Source organism: Pteronotus mesoamericanus, unplaced genomic scaffold, assembly GCF_021234165.1.
Source record: "Pteronotus mesoamericanus isolate MK-2021 breed Mesoamerican mustached bat unplaced genomic scaffold, CSHL_Meso_final contig_20, whole genome shotgun sequence".
Classification (NCBI taxonomy): Eukaryota; Metazoa; Chordata; class Mammalia; order Chiroptera; family Mormoopidae; genus Pteronotus; species Pteronotus mesoamericanus.
Window position 1 is genome coordinate 32,771,457 of NW_026555085.1, and position 16,799 is coordinate 32,788,255.

At 35.8% G+C, this 16,799-nt stretch overlaps 1 protein-coding gene across 1 annotated transcript in view; it reads right to left on the reverse strand.

Annotated features, from left to right (window-relative positions):
• The window catches only part of COL9A1 (collagen type IX alpha 1 chain), an 84,163-nt gene that overhangs the window by 65,463 nt on the left and 1,901 nt on the right, over positions 1-16,799 (reverse strand). Inside the window, exons 4-5 of the mRNA XM_054569554.1 lie at positions 16,562-16,694; positions 10,610-11,006 (exon numbers count right to left, since the gene is read on the reverse strand). Of these exons, the coding sequence (XP_054425529.1) occupies positions 10,610-11,006; positions 16,562-16,694 (530 nt within the window). The remainder of the gene's footprint in view (positions 1-10,609; positions 11,007-16,561; positions 16,695-16,799) is intronic.

Sequence of the window (16,799 nt, forward strand, 5' to 3'; positions counted from 1 at the left end):
CTAGAGTTAAGTTATGGAAACATGCAGACTTGAAGTTACTTGATGGAAGATCAAAATTGGAGACAATGAAGAATGAAGTCCTTCCCTTCTATCCACAGTAAAGGGAAAGTTAAACAAAACAGTTTTCCTTTTTATAAAAGGTGAAAATAAGGCATTAAACTTTCACATTCCTGCATTAGTTCCTCTTCTTATATGATTCTAACTGTCCTAGAGTTCTCCTCTTTCTCCATTATTCTTGTTTTTCTCAACTTTACCATGTCTTTTCTCCAAAAAAATGTGGACATCTGCAAGAATAAGTTAAGTAGGATGTAAAGAAAATGAGCAGCTAAATCAAGATGGAAATTCATCTTTGAATTGTATGAAAATGATCTGTGTCTTCCTGGTGTGAATTATTTAACAATATCACAGTGACATCCCTCAAAAGAATTGCTTTCCAAACCACACAATGCCTTGCAGGTAAGAAAATTACTTTACTCGAACACTTTTTATTGGAGTACTTTTGCTTGCTTGGGAGAGATTTTATTCTGGTTTATTCTAAATTGCAGTAGAAATTTTAAAAACAAGATTAAAAGTAAGAATGGAACAACCTTTTCCTCAATGAATATTAAATACCTGGCAGTCCCTCAAACAACTCTGAAGCAGATCACACATGGAAAAGTGGCGTAGTGAGGTTCAATCATTGCCACAGGTCACACAGCTAGTAATAGGCAGAGAGCTAACATTCCAAATGTGCTTGACTCTAAAATAAGAGCCTTCTCTACTCCCCTACTCAGCCCCCACCCCAAATAATACAGAATGAATTATAATTTTGTAAGGAGGTAACCAAGACATATGGTGGTTGAATATTTGTATTAAAGGCAAATGGAGAATTATCTAGAAATTTAAAATCATGTAAGCTAGTCTCCAGTACCGGCTAGAAAACTTCAGAACTAGACTGAGAAACTTCCATAAGAATTTAAACCTCTCCCTATTTGCATACTTGTTACAGAAATATATCCAGAAGCAAAATTTCTAGTGTTTCTCCGAAAACTGACAGCTATTTCTATATGCAGTTACATATTAATGTGTATAATAAAATATTGTGTAGGAAATAGAATTATAATTTTTTCCATAATCGGATAAAAATATTACCAGAATAAGAAAAGATATCTTCCCACTCCCTAACTCTCGAAATAAGAGAGACCACATATAATTTTATTCATTGAGCCCTTTGTGAATTGGTAAGTCAAACCAGGAATGGATCCTGTGTGTGTCATATTTTAATTCTCAAAAAATAATTTATATCTTAATCACCTTGAGAAACTTTAATTATTTTATTGCAGATGTAACGTGATTCATTAAGCTGTTTTCTCAAAAATGTAATTCTCTCTGGGTAAATTGGCACACCTGTTTAAATGTGTGAGATGCAATTGTGGGGATATGCAGAATAATGGGGCAATGAAATGTAATTCGTCTGCGAATGAAGGCTGGGTTGTTCGGAGTCCGACATAGATCAGAAGTTTCTGAACACATCTGTGCATCCACATAAACACCACCTACATACTAATAATCATCTACACAACAACCATTTTTTAGCATGCAATGTGAATTCCAATTTGCATGTTAATTATTTTGCAGGAAGATTGGCAGCACTCCTTGGTAAAAGTCACTTCCATTATACATCTAAAATGCTAATTTTCACACGTTCCTCATTTTCAAACCTGGAATCATTTATCTTTTGAATATACACTGGCAAAATATATCTGACAAATATTTTAATTTAGTCCTTCAGGCAGCATCTTTTAAGCCCCGACATAAGCCAGGCACAAAGGAAACATTCCAGGGAAACCAGAGATACTCTCCCCACAAGGAGTTTACAGTTTGTAAGACTGAGAAAAATCCAAGCAGATAAATAAAAAGGTTTTTGAAAAAAAAGAAATCTGTTCAACAGAACATAAAATGCCCTGGTACAGTCCATTCTTCTGAATATAAAATACTTCACCATTGTCTCAGGGAAAACTGATTTGTCTGAGTGTAAAGTGCTTTCCATATGCCCTAGTTGGCATTATCCAATTACTTTCTTTAGGAAACTAAAGTGTAATTCCAGCCCCCGACCTAAAATAGTGTCCAGCTGAAAACTCATTAAAACAAGTAATTTTGGCCCTAACTCTACTCTTTTCATAAGACTAATGATTTCTATTTATTTTGCTAGGTTCTTGAGAAAAGTTAGTAAGGTATTTAAGCCCTTCATAAGAACTAAATAAAAACTAACAGTAGAACACAATCTTTTCTTCCTGAGAGAAAATTCTATTGACAAACTGTGGAACTTCTCTTAATATTAATGAAAATGACAAAAGGCTTGATTTTTTGCAAAATGAGTTAGGATTAAATTTTATAACTATAAAATATGTAAAAACGAGCTTTTCAAAACTAATTTTTTTAAACTGGAGAGATGTTTCGTCAAGCTTCTTTCTACTCAGTGACGATGAATATTTAAAGAAATACTTGAATTCTTAGCTCTCATCCTTCTATTATTGAGTTTATGACAAAATGTTTGTTTCTACCATCATAAGGGACCTCCTCAAAGTGAAGCTTCCTGGTTGCTGAGCAAGAGGCTCTCAGGTGCCTCAAAATGAGAAATTTCCCCAGCTCTCCAGCTCTATGTAGACTAGGCCCTGCAGTTCCAGACACAGTGCTAAGAATTGTAGTTAAATATGAGCAGGTGACAATCGTCTGAATCATATCAAAGGGAAAGGCAGAATGGTGGAAGGAAAGAGAACAGTAGACTTGAAAGTAGTAGACATGGTATGTAGTAATTTACTCATTTTTCATGCAACATATCTTTATATAACACTTTCATGTGCTTTTTGATATCAATACTTTGGAAGACGCAAAAATGTTTAGTATATAGGACAGTAAGCCAAAAAATGCTTTTGAAAATAAATAGTATTGCAGTTGACATGTGACATGGCTAAGGTTACCAACAAGGGGATCATATAACATGTCCTAGGTAGGTAGGACCCTAGAGCAAGTGAGGTTTTCATAAGCAGAGACAAGGAGGATAACAGAGTTTGAAGAGAGGAGGTGACAATAACAGGCCACAAGGGTGGAAAATGGTGTAGAGAAGAGACCAGATTCACTGGTGCAAAGAGTAGACAGATTTTTTTTCCCTTCAATTCTAATCTAAGAAATTTTAATATTACTGTGTAGCTAATTATTAGATGGCTATCAATATTTGTCAGCAACAGAGAGAGATGTTGGGAAAAGTAGCCTAATATAAAAGGGCCTTTCAAGGAGATTCATGTGGTAATCAGTGCCTGATCCCTTCAGGCAGAAGTCTGCTGTAGCAGAGCCTCGGGAAGTATTATCCTCCGAGCTATGGTGAGGCATCCTGATTTATCTGCCCACTTAAAAATAAAAGAACACTCCTCTCCTGTCACATCCCCTTTCAGCTGCCATCCTTTTTTCTGCTTCCCTTCCATTCGCTCTTGAACTTAGCTTTTCCTCCCAATACTCCAATGGGTCTTTTCTCAAGTTCACCCTCACAGGTTTCTAAATCCAGTGGTCAACTCTCAGTTCTCATCTTATTTGATACATCTACAGCAGATGAGTTGGTTGACCATTCCATCATCCTTGAAATACTATTTTTCCTTGACGTTCAGGGTACCACAATCTCCTCTTTCTCTCCTACATCACAGGTTGCTTTTCTTAGTCTCTTTGGCTGAATTTTCCTCATTTCAGCAACCTCTAAATATTGATTGTTTCAGGGTTCAGTTCTAGGATTTCTCTATCGCATTCATCTCTTAGTAATTTCATCTTGTTTCATAGCTTTAAATACCATGTGTGTGTTGACAACTCCCAGAGTTCTATTCCCAGCTGGACCTCGCTCTTAAAATCCAGAACATATCAAACTGCCGGCTCAGTATCTTCACTTAGATGTCTAAAATAGTGCTCAACTTAAATGTCCCAAACTAACTCCAAATGTTCTCGCTGGTACCTGCTATTGCCACAATCTTTCCCATCTCAGTAAATGAAAACTCTGCATTTGAAATTTAGTCATGCCAAAATATTGGTGTCATCCTTGATTCTGCTTTTTCTCTTACACTGCAAATCCTCTTTTCTTTACCCTCAAAATATATCGGCATCTGAACACTGTGCTCCATGTCCACCACCACCACACTCTTCCAAACCAAGACCACCATTGTCTGAATTACTGCAGTAGCCTCTTAAGGTTCCCCTAAATGTTCTTTGCTTCTCTCCCCCTACAGTTTATTGTCATACAGTAACCAAGGGATGCGTTTTAAAAACACAAACATGTTGATGATCCAAAACCGTCTGAAAGCCTCTCATGTTACACAGCAGGAGATCCAAAATGCTAACACACTGTTCCCATCCTCACTCCGCCATGTCACCCCATTCTCTCTGTCTCATCCCAGCCACGGTGGTCCGCATGCTGTCCTCAAACACAGCAGACAACAAAGACCCACACCAGTCTCTTTTCACACCATGTTCTTTCTTTCTTTACTCTTCCTTTCCCAGATATCCACATGCTAATTCACTTAACTCTCTCAGGGTTTTTTTTTTAAAGATTTTTATTTATTTATTTTTAGAGAGCAGGGAAGAGAGGGAGAAAGAGAGGAAGAGAAACATCAATGTGTGGTTGCCTCTCACATGCCCCCAACTGGGGACCCAGCTGGCAACCCAGGCATGTGCCCTGCCTGGGAATTGAACCAGCAACCCTTTGGTTCGCAGGCTGGCACTCAATCCACTGAGCCACATCAGCTAGGATTAAATTTTTTTTTCTCAATGAGATCCTCTCTCCAGGCACAACAATTTCCTGCTTCATTTTTTTCCATAACATTTCTGACCACCTGGCAGGCTATACATTTACTCATTTATTCATTGGTGTCCATCTCCTCTCCCCAGAATGAATGTAAGCTTCATTCGAGCTTTAATTCCTATCTATAACTTCTCTTTGAATGCACACTGAAAAAATGTATCTGACAAATATTTTAACTTAGTCCTTCAGGCAACATCTTTTAAGCCCCAATATAAGCCAGGCATAAAGGAAACACTCTAGGGAAACCAGAGATATTCTCCTCCCCACAAGGAGTTTACAGTTTATAAGACTGAGAAAAATCCAAGCAAAGAAATCTATTCAACAGAACATTAAAAATGTAATAAATAGTTGTTTAATGTGAATAAATGAATGCATAGAAGTGGATAAGAAATATAGTGAAGAAAGAGTTTATGTGATTTTTCTTCTGGTTTGATTACAAGTTGGGGGGCACCCCCCTCTCCTGGGTTTCAGTTTCTTTACCTATAAACTGACAGATTTGCACTGGATGCACTCAGTCTCCTCCAGCTTTGAAAGACCATGATTCTATTGACACCATGGTGTAACCAGAACCACTAACCATACAGAAATTAACTTGAAAAGAAGGAAAGCTGCCACTGAATTAATCTCTTGTCTTGCAGTCTCCCAGTCCGCATAACAAAGATTTCTTTATGCTCTTAGCCCACACACATTTTAATAGGAATAGAAAAACTAATAGCACTGATTTCTTAAAATTGCAACTTATGGGCACAACTGAGACCAATAAAATTTTTTACTGTTTTCAATTTTCCCATTAAAAACAAGTTTGACCATCTTTTTGTTTTTATTCCAGTTATCTGTAACCCCTCCCACAACCATGGCTTCTCCTATGTTGGCATCTCCTTTTCTGTCTGTTCTCCTTTCATTGCCACCTAGTGGAAAATTCAGCTAATGTTGACACGGTCTACAATGCAACATGTTAAGTTTTATCTCCAAAAAATTTGTTTTGACAGCCAGCATTCAAAAATATTCTAATCAAATCATGTCAAACTGTTTTAAAAAGTTATTTCCTATGAATACGTTCAGGTAACATTACCATTTCTTTCGTATTTACTTATTACTTCCAAGTGAAAGAGTATTTGTAAAAAATGTACCTGACAAAAACAATTTCATAAGCCAACTTAGTAGTTTAGGTACATGTATACCATGCATTTCTTAAATCACTAAAAACATAACTTTCCTACAGTATTTCTTAAATACCAGAAATAATATTAATCACAACCTCATGATTGATTCTCCCTTATCATCTATGACATTTATATTATTTTTATATTTGGAGGTTAGTATGATTTAATTCTATGGAGTAAAGAAAAGGACAGATAGCTCCTCCATCAACAGTTTTTCTGGTTCTTTCTATTTACTCTCATGAATTTACAGAAATAACATAGAGCAACACATTTCAAATACACTTTTAAAAGCATTTTATCTGTCTGATTAATCATGTCCCACATTGTTTTGTTTGGACTGTATGCAGGGAAAAAGAAAAAGGGCTTAAATGATATATTTGCAAAGCCACATAAACTTTTATCCTCCCTCAAACAAGCCCCTAGTGCACATCCCTCAAAAGGGAAAAAGGCTAACTTTGTTTTCTAATAGAGCTGTACAAAATAACTCTCCTAGGCAATCATGCTGACAGCAAACAATAAAGAACCTGTCATAAAATAACATGTTTTTATGATTGCTGCCAGGAAACTGAGCTTTGCAGTGGGATAAATGGCACCATCCTAAAATATGAATACAAAGGAGGATAGGAAATATGGGATTTATTGCTTTAAAATCAAACTAACAATGTATGACAGCAGTACATTGGGAAAAAATATAAAATGCTCTGAGGCCACTAAATAAGCACGAACGATGAGAATGTTTGAGTTGTAGACCACGTGAGCAGCTATATTGCAAGCCTTACAAAAACCTCCTGAAATTGGTTTCCTTTTCTAATTTAGAAAGGGAAAGAGACAAAAGATAGAATAGAAAGGGGGAAATGACAAACAAGGACAATATAAATGAGTCTTTTGGCATTGATGTTCCATCCAATGTTTCAACTGCCTTTTTTAGTAAGCAGTTTCTATGGCTACCTCCTGACATCTGTAAATACCTTTAAAAGGGATGTTTGCTTTTGATTTACTTACTAAACAAAAGCAACTGTTGATCCTCCAATTTCAAGAAAAAAATTGAAAGGTATATTATTCCTCGTTGTTTTCATGCTATTGGCACATTTCATTTTCATTTAAAATTTCTCCCAGAGTAATATTGAGTATTTGCTGTCTCCACGCAGAGAGATGTGTGCCCTGATAGTGTGCTGCTTCTACCTCCCAGAATATATGGATACCACCACTCATCACTCTCTAAGTCTTCTAAGGAACACGTAGTCACTATCTTCAGCAATTGTCAGCAGCTTCCGCCAACTCGGTGAGATCGTAAGACGTGAAATAAAAACAGGGTATAGGTACAGCTTACGGGCATTTGGGCTTTGTCTGGGCACTTGTATGGGTATTTGACTATTTTTAGTCTAGAAAAGTGAGGAGCAGTGTAGTGTAAGAAAATTTAAAGGGGAAAAATTATTAAACATGGGAATTCCCAAATGAGAATCCCTTTGCCTGGAATACTGGGCCTTATCTTCTCCTGGATAACTCTTATTCATCCCCAGAGTCCCTCTTAGACATCACCTCCTTCAGAGAACATCCTTGAATTTCCCTCTCACACCTCCATGCCCTGATCTGAGAGGGGAGCTTTTTCCATGTGCCGCCATTCACTGTCATGGGCCTTCCTGGGTTACCATTGTGCACTATCTCAACCCCTCACTCCCTATAGACTGAAAAATATGAGAGCTGTGATTACTTTAACTATGTATACCCAGTATATAAGCACATGATGGCATTTGCTAAGTAAATTAACAAGCAGGATTAATGTCTGAGGACCTGTTTCATACTGCGCAATCATCTTTCTTTAAAAAAAAAAATTATTGTTTATCCTGCAAAGTAAATACTGAAAATTCCATGCAAATTACAAATGTCTTCCAAAATAAAAACAATGAGATGTTTTATAAGGAAAGTTATATGGTTACACATTTTTTATTTTTTATCAGAGGAAAGTTAGTTTGCATAGCAGAAAATAAGGTAGATTAGAAATTTTATAGCTAACACTGTTTCTTACAAGCCAAGAACCTGCTTGAGATAACTTCTTCTCCTGGGAAACGGAGATAATCCTATCTACGCTTGTTAATTTATAAAACTATTGCAAGGATCAAATAAGTTAATGGGAATGGAAGGATTTTGAAAACATTATATTGGTAAATTAAGGTTATTAAACTGTTTTTTTAAAGCATAAACGGGCTTTCCTTACATAGAGTTTTCTACTTTTTCTTACATAGGGTAACAGTTGAGGAATATATTTTGGTGTCAAATTTGAGCTTGACATTGTAAACTGTCAGTCCTTGGATGTAAGTAAAAATGTTCTGGTCTATATCCTTGATCAATTTGAGTTATTGTCACTACCGTCACCACCACCATATCATCAAATATGGAATTTTTTAATACCCTTAACATATCAAGTCTTATGTTTCCTTGTGAGGGGTCAGAATTCAGTATAAAACAAAAAATTGCTTAGGCTTTTTTTAGGTACTTTTAATATTGGCTATGCTGCACTGACTGAAAAACTCTTGGTGGACCTGCAGCAAAATATAACATCAGCCTCCAGGTTCTTTGTTGCATTCTTGTACTTGGAAGAATAAAACAGAAGATAACTGGTCCTTACTGGTCTCCACTGTGATGTGAGGCTAGACTTGTCAGAATACTTGCAATCAGCTCTAACATTACTGGCTGGACTGAAATAAAATGAAATAATATTGTGACTTTACTGCTCTAGCAATCAATTTAATAGAAGACCAGCATCACAGATTCAGATTATAATGACTTGTAATGTTGTTCAAGGTCAATGAATCAATAAATCAATTTTAGAAGTACTTGATTGATACACATTACAGTGAAGGGGTACCCTTAGATCATTTTTTCCTTCATCCATGGTTCATAATGACACAGATATTGCAGAAATTCAGTATTGTCTGAAAACAACTCCGTCACCATTGCAACGATTTTACTGCATAAAATTCAAGATGGCGCAAGAGTGGTCCCATTGGCTTTCTGACCCAGCCACTTGAGGTGTGATAACTCATTAGTTGAAGATACACTTTCTCGAGTGTCTACAAGCCAGAGCAGTAATGTGGTGGTTACAACTTTTTTCCTGTACATCAAGAATATAGAAATTTCACACTATCCTTCACACTAATCACAATTTTTCCCTTGGAAAGAAGTTATCTGAACTATTCCATTACTGAGATGCCATATAACCTTTTTTTCCCTCCCCTTTGAAGAAGGGCACAGAAACAATTCAAAATCATTGTATCACCCCTGCTACGCTCTATGATATGAGTTTGGTGACTAGAATTTAACAGCCCTGAGAGAGACAGAGACAGAAAGACAGAAAGAGAAACAGAGGGAGAGAGAGAGATTGTCATCAATATTTATTGAGTTGCAAATTCTTTAGTTTCCTCTAAAAGAACACTTGTCCTCTAAGATACCTTTTTAAAATTTATGTCATAATATTATAATATCTTTTTAAAGAATTGCTCATTGCCCTGACCAACACAGCTCAATTGGTTGAGAACTGTCCCACAAAGTGAAAGGTCACTGGTTTGATTCCTGGTCAGGGCACATGCCTGGGGTTGCGGCCTGGTCCCCGGTCAGGGTGCATGCAAGAGGTAACTGATGACATTTCTCTCATATCAATGTTTTTCTCCCTCTCTCCCTCCCTTCCCTTATCTCTAAAAATAAATAAATAAAATATTTTTTAAAAAAGAATTGTTCATTGAAAATCAACACAACTATGTGTTATCATATCATTCCTTACCTTTATATCCATGGACCTCTACAGTAAAATCATAAACAGAGCTCTAAAATCCTTTACTTTTATACTACTCCATGCAAGACCTACTTCTAAATAAACAAGTATTTTGCCCTTTATACAATTTTCATTCTTGCTTATCAGACATCATATGGCTTCCTAACCTCATCTCCCACACTCTGTAGTTACTATCCCTCACCTGCCTCACACACACACACACACACACACACACACACACACACTTGCGCTCACACTTGCGCATGCACTCACTCACATTTTCATGAAGGCATTTCATCCAAAGCAGCCAGTCTTCAAATCTTTGAATGTGACCTACTTATTCTTTGCTTCTTTTTCCTTTAATGCTCTTCCTCTCAGCTAGAATGCCCTTTCATCTCTTCTTTTGCCAATTTGAATCCTTCCATTTTAAGGTCCACTGCTTCCAAAAAGTATGAAATTCTTGACTAAATGAATCCACCATTTATGTTAACCTTACTTTGAATCTTCTCATCAATTATTTATATATAATATGTGCCACACCAGTATCGGTTTCTTTAAGTCCCTTCAGAAGGATCCTGGGTGCTACAGGTGGACATGTAGCAATTTCCAAGTAGACTTTAAGCTCCCAAGACCAGGAGCCATCTCTACTTAACTTCCTCTGCTTCCCCATTCTATCTGGTACATGTCATACTCAAAAAAAGCACTGAAAGCTTTTTGAATAAGTGCGTTAGTGAATTGAAAAGATGAATAACTATTCATTGTTTAAGACATTCAGATGATTACTAAAGATCTCTGAGGTATTAATTTTAGCAATGTGGTTTTGATTTAATCTACCGTAGTATATGACTTTATACTTACCGGTACGGAAACTTGAGGATTATCTGCAAGTTTTCCCAACACAGCAAAGCCATCGACATTGATTTGGCCTCTTGGCTTTATAGGTATGGATTCAATCCTGTTGCAGTCAACAAAAAGAGTGGCACTGCTCCTTTCCACCCCAATCATGATCTTATGCCACTGGGAATCGAACAAGGAGGGCAAATTTGAAAAGGTTGCAGATTGGAGACTTCCATCCAGTCCCTTGTATGAAAATGCAACAGATTTTGTTTGGCCATTAATCTTCACGCCAACTTGCTCCTTCCCTGAGGAATCCTGAATCTGCCAAATGCTCCAGTTCTTTTCAAGTGTGCTTCCAGTCATCCGAAAAGTAGTTAAAAAGGAATATTCTTCAGGCAGTCCACTGGGATATATATGCCTGAGTAAAATTTTAAAACAATAAATATAAATCTTGTTTTCTGTACCCATGAATATTACCATATTCTCTTTTGCTGCTTTAGATTCTAGATCTACAGAAAAGCTACAGGGTAAAAAACTATGTACTATTTATTCTTCCATGACTGTTAATGAAGATCTTCACAGAAGTTCAATTATTCATGTACATTAAGGCTCCATCTTAAAGTACACGTTTAAAAAAAACCTTCCCTCAAAGCGGAGGGGAGTTCCTAATGCCACACAACCCCAACAATGTCACTATTTATGGTGCCTAAAGAGCTACTGTTCAGCAATTTCATTTCAGCCAAGAAACACATTCCTACAAAGTTCTTGGCATCATTTCTCCTACAAATGAAAGAAGAGATCATTTGGAATCTAAATCAGCTCTGCCAGTTTATGAGACCATTTAATTAAAGCAGCTTTTAAGTGTTTAATTTAATATAACATAGATTATTTGTTATTTCCATAATTTCTTGGGTATTCCCCTCCACAATTGTCCTGTACCCATATGAGCATTTTGAGAATCAGTAACTGTGCAAACTTGAGTTCTTTCATGCTGAACAATTTTTCTTTTCCAGGGAGTTCAAAGTGTTATGTTACATTAGCAGCTGTTATTTGTCGCTGGACTTGTGACAAGGGAAAGGTGACCAGTTCTTAATTCTCTATTCCAAACTAGTTGTTTCTCAGTTTGAAAACTGCGTCTGTATCATTGCTAGCTCACTGTTTTAAATAGCAGCCTGAGACCATCAGCGCCCCTCAGACATCTCCGGGCTATGTGGAAGCTGAAATCTGAAGCTGCGACTACCTGGATCTGCTTTTGTTAAACCAAACTGCTAAAGCCCGAGGACAAAAATTAACAGCAACAAAATCAGAACATATTAAATGTAAACTTCGCCTTTCAAGGACTTGAAGCTTTTATTCTTCTACCTTTCTCCTTCTAAGTATAAAAACATTCTTAGTAAGAAAGAAATGCTAGGAAAAGTAGATGCCAATGAATTTTTCTTGCTAAATAAAAAAACTGGATATTTCTGAGAACAGTTATGGACCAGGACCCAAAGTCCCAATTAAACTTTCTTCAGGTCAAACTCCTGTTTATAGTCCCCTTCTTGTAAAGAGTAAAAAAGAGAAAGGCAAGAATGAATATCTAAGTGAATACTTAATTAATGTGTTCGAACTAAAGTGAATAACATATAAATTTCCTGAGTGTATATTTTGTGTTGTTGCCAGTTACATTAAAACATATTGTTGGGACCAAGAATTTCTAAACCAAAAAGTTCTTCATTTCTAAGAATGTTTAGCAATAAAGGAAATTACTCAACTTGCTAAGATTTTCTATGCTTACTTTGACTTTAACTATAAGACTTTGTCATCCCTTTATAGTAAGGGCATAAACAAATATATCACTCTTTACTGAAAAAATTTTTGAAAGCCTTCAATAAAATGGGTCAACTATGTCAACAAATTTCATTGTTTTATTAGTTTTATAAAAAAAATTAAAATGTGAAACTTTTCATCTGAGTGTTCTTTTTTTCATCCAGCTACTTCTTTTGGCTATTGTTTTCTATAGTGACTAGTTTATGTTTATAATATTGGGTTAATACACATTCTTAAGTGATTACTGGTGATGGGCACCATACTTATTTCACAGCTTTCAGTTTACTAAACATCTTTTATGTCTGTCAAGTGCACAGGAGGTTTTTAACAAGTATATTTTAAAAGATTCAATTTGAAGCTAAAAAAAGAAAACATGTATACAAGAACTATTTCCCCAGACTAGGAAATCTATCACATCTATTTTGATATATGTTTTTAATAGTTATTCTATTTGTCATATTTCTTTTGGACTTGACATTTTTCAGAAGATACATATTTCAGAATAACTTCCAGGGAAGAAACTAAGATTCATTAATGACAACATAATATATTGCCTACTGTAAAATTATAAAACCTTATAGAAGTTTTTACAGTTCATTTAACTGACCTCTATTTGGAGCTTGGAGATACGTCTTAAAAGTTTTATTCAATGGTAAAATTTGACAAGTATCCACTTGAATCATATTCTTTTCACCTAATAACATGGACGTAACCAGATGCTTAAAGAATTTATTTTTCTTTTTTGTCCAAGATAGTTACTGTTGAGATGTGAGGTTTTTATAGAAGGGAGATAAATCTTACTGCTTTGTCTTGTTCTCTTCCCTAAAGCAGCCTTCTTATAGGTTTTTTTAAAAAATCTGTGTTACCTATTTATTTGTTCACACATGTACTGAGCAAAGCTGCAGAATTTCATTAGTCCCTAGGAAAGAAACAAATGTATTTGATTTGATTTGATTTTAGAAGTCACCGAAACTTGCTCAAGTGACTCTTTTGCAAAGAAGTCATGAGGTTAACAGGGTGCTTTCCCAACTTGTGCTTCATCCAATCTTTCCTGCTAAGTGAGCAAAAAGATTATGTTGAAAGTAGCATAGGACATAATGTTCCCATTTACATCTGACTTGGTTATGTAATGCCAAAGACTTTTTTAAAATGAGGTCATGGTTGAGGTTGTTAGGAGAAATTTCATTTATGGACATATTGTTAAACCAAGGATATTCATCTGTCTCCATATCCATCGAGATAATATATATATTTTCTGTGTCTGTGCTTTTGCGTATATATGCAAATATAATAAAGATTATCATGTTATTAATATTTTAAACTAGGATGATATAGTATGTCAATATGATAAAAGAAGAAAATTCCTTCCAGTTTCAAAGTAATAAAATATATATGTATTTGTATATGCCTAAGGTCATTTAAAACTCCTCACAAATCTAATTTATAGAAGTCAGTTGCATTGTCTTTTTTTAAACACCTGAGATTCCGTTCTTTGCAAATATGCTATGCACATCAATAAGTAAATTTGACAGCATACATAATTTAAAAGAAACTGGATCTATAAATGATTTATTTCATTGTTACAATCTGCACAGAGCATCTTAAAAGGAGAACCATAATGGTTTAAATAAATGATAAGAAGTCTTTAGACCTTGAAACATTTGTTTATGACCTTAAGCCAAAGAAAAAATAAGGATTGTATTTGTTAAAGCAAACAGACATAACATGTTTCTAAGTATGAGTTAAGAATGTAAAATTATAATGCCTAGAATAAAGAATACAAACAGCAAAATATCATGTCTCATAATCTTCCAAAAATATTAAAAAGAAAAGGATGATTTGAACTTTATCACATTAATTCCAGATGTCATTCTCTCCTTTCCCTTCCACCAAGATCCTGCTAATAAATTTCTTTCTTGTTCACTTAGAACTTATATTCTCCAGCATGGAAATTCCCTTTAAACCAAGGCAGTCTACTTCCTGCATGATCTGAGAGCAATTCCAGGCCCTGTCCATCCTGCTACCTGGTTTTTGAATAAGCAGGACTGGGATGCTAACTTTGGTAGAAAGACTTCACTAAGGAAAAAAGAACTTTGTCTGTATACACTTTCTCCTTATAGTGCTCTTCCCTACTTACAGCCAACTAATACCACTGTGTCCCAGGTTCTGTTCAACCCCTCTCCACTGATTAACACGTGCTTCTCCTAGCAACTCCTGCCACTGAGGGAACTGAAGCAAAGCTGATGTAAGTAACTTACCCAAGAATGGACTTTACTGTCTATTTGGAACTCCCGCTATCTCCAGCCTTTGGCTCCCCTCTTTCTGTGTGTATTTCTTTCCCCTACTTCTGTCTTCTATTCCTTCCTTTTTTCTCATCTTTTAACAAGCCTTGCCAGCAAAATAAGAATTTTCAGTGTTTGTGGGGAGCAGAGAGTTAAGAAGATAGAGAATATAGGACATTGGCCACAGCCTGTTTAAAAGTATTTAGTGATAACTCTAGGCACTTAGAGAGGAACAACAAAAAAGATGAGAGGGAGATAGGGGCTACAAGACCTTCGATCTCTGAATTCAAAGTCAACGACACTCCAGACAGATTGCACCTTAAGCTGTAGAAGAGAAAATTAAGTCAGCATTTTGGTGGTCTTGTGTGATGTTTAATTATTTTATTAAGGAAAGAAAAATTAAACTTTTTAAAGTTTATTTAAGAACATAACTAAGACTTCTGTGCATGAAAAAATATATATAAGCAAAAAAATTAATAGTTGTCATTATGCCTTTAATATTTCCAAATGTGAATCATTTTCCAGGGTCAATATCAAATACTGGCTAGAAGTATAGCCTCTGGTGCCGTTCTGCCTGTGTTTCAATCCTCCCAGCACCTCCCAAACCTGTGATCGTAAGCAAGTAACTTACGCTCTCTCACTTCAGTTCATGCCTCCATAAACTATGGATAATATGTCCTCACCACAGGATTTAATGTTAATTGGGAAATTAGTTAAAAGAATTTATAGAGCCATGGCTGGTGTGGCTCAGTGGATTGAGTGACAGCCAGTGAACCAAAGGGTCAGCAGTTCAATTCCCAGTCAGGGCATATGCGTGGGTTGCAAACCAGGTCCCCAGTAGGGGATGCACAAGAGGTAACTGCGCAGTGATCTTTCTCTCTCTTTCTTCCCTTCCCCCTCTCTAAAAATAAATAAATAAAATATTTTAAAAAGAAAAAAATCCTAGAGTGCACTATTATCGTTTTATAAAATATAGTATGTTCAAAATGTAAATTTATATGCAATCTGGCACTGTATAAGAATGTTCTAATTTGACCAAAATTTTTATTATTATAAACATTTAGAGTTTCTATAATATTCTTTATTTTTCTAACTAATCATTATTAACCCTTACACCTTAATTTCTATCGAAGCCCTAATTTTCTCATTCATTCATTAAAGGAATCTTAATTTTTTTTTGCAGTGCCCCAAGATATAATCACAATAGTCACATATAAGGTATCAGATGACATACAACTGAAAGCCCTAAAGTTCATTTATAACAATACTATGACTCAACCCTTGCTCATACACAAAAGCATCTCAGTAATGAATGATTTAAAGGATAAAAGAGTACCAAAGCAAGAGATAAATGAAGTGGAGAGGTTTTCATTATTATCACTACCGTTGTTTCTGTTGTTGTTTTGGTTTTGCTTTTGCTTTTGCTTGGTTCCTGCCAGGAGCCAAGCACTGGCTGTGTGGTTCCCTTTCAGCACCAGGATGTTTGAACAGCACCATTGTGAGCCCTCTAGCCACTGCGAGGCTCCCAGTTAAATTTATGCTTAACCTCTGGCACTTCCCACAGAGGGTCCTTTCAGCCAAAACCAGACAAATTATAGAAAAACAGAGAGCAGAGTAATAAGAACATGTCCTGAATCAATGTATAATAGTCTCAGTGATTTCTCTCCCTCTGGAATGGGAAGTAAATTACATACCAAAAACATGGACAGCATTCACATATTCAGGCACTGAGGATAGGTAGGTAAATAAATCCCTTCATCTTTAAATAAAGTCATGATTCAAGAGACATTGAGCATCAGAAGATTCTCTATCATTGGATAGCTTTTCATTTTTTTAAATGCATGTAAGGCTTATAATTAGATTTTTTAAGTGTTTATATTACCTGGTTGGAATCCGGAAGTCTACATTATTTCCCAATTTATAAGCCACTTGTAATGCAGTTGATCCCACTACCCTTTGGATTGCTCTTCTAGATGCTGCCTTATCTACTTGGAACTGAGAAATCAAGTCAAACCCTAGAAAAAGGAAACACAAAATAAAATGTCCACAATGAGATTGGTTTTATTCCTTTCCACAACCTATCCAAATGAAAGAATGTATCAGATAAAGTTACAGAAAGC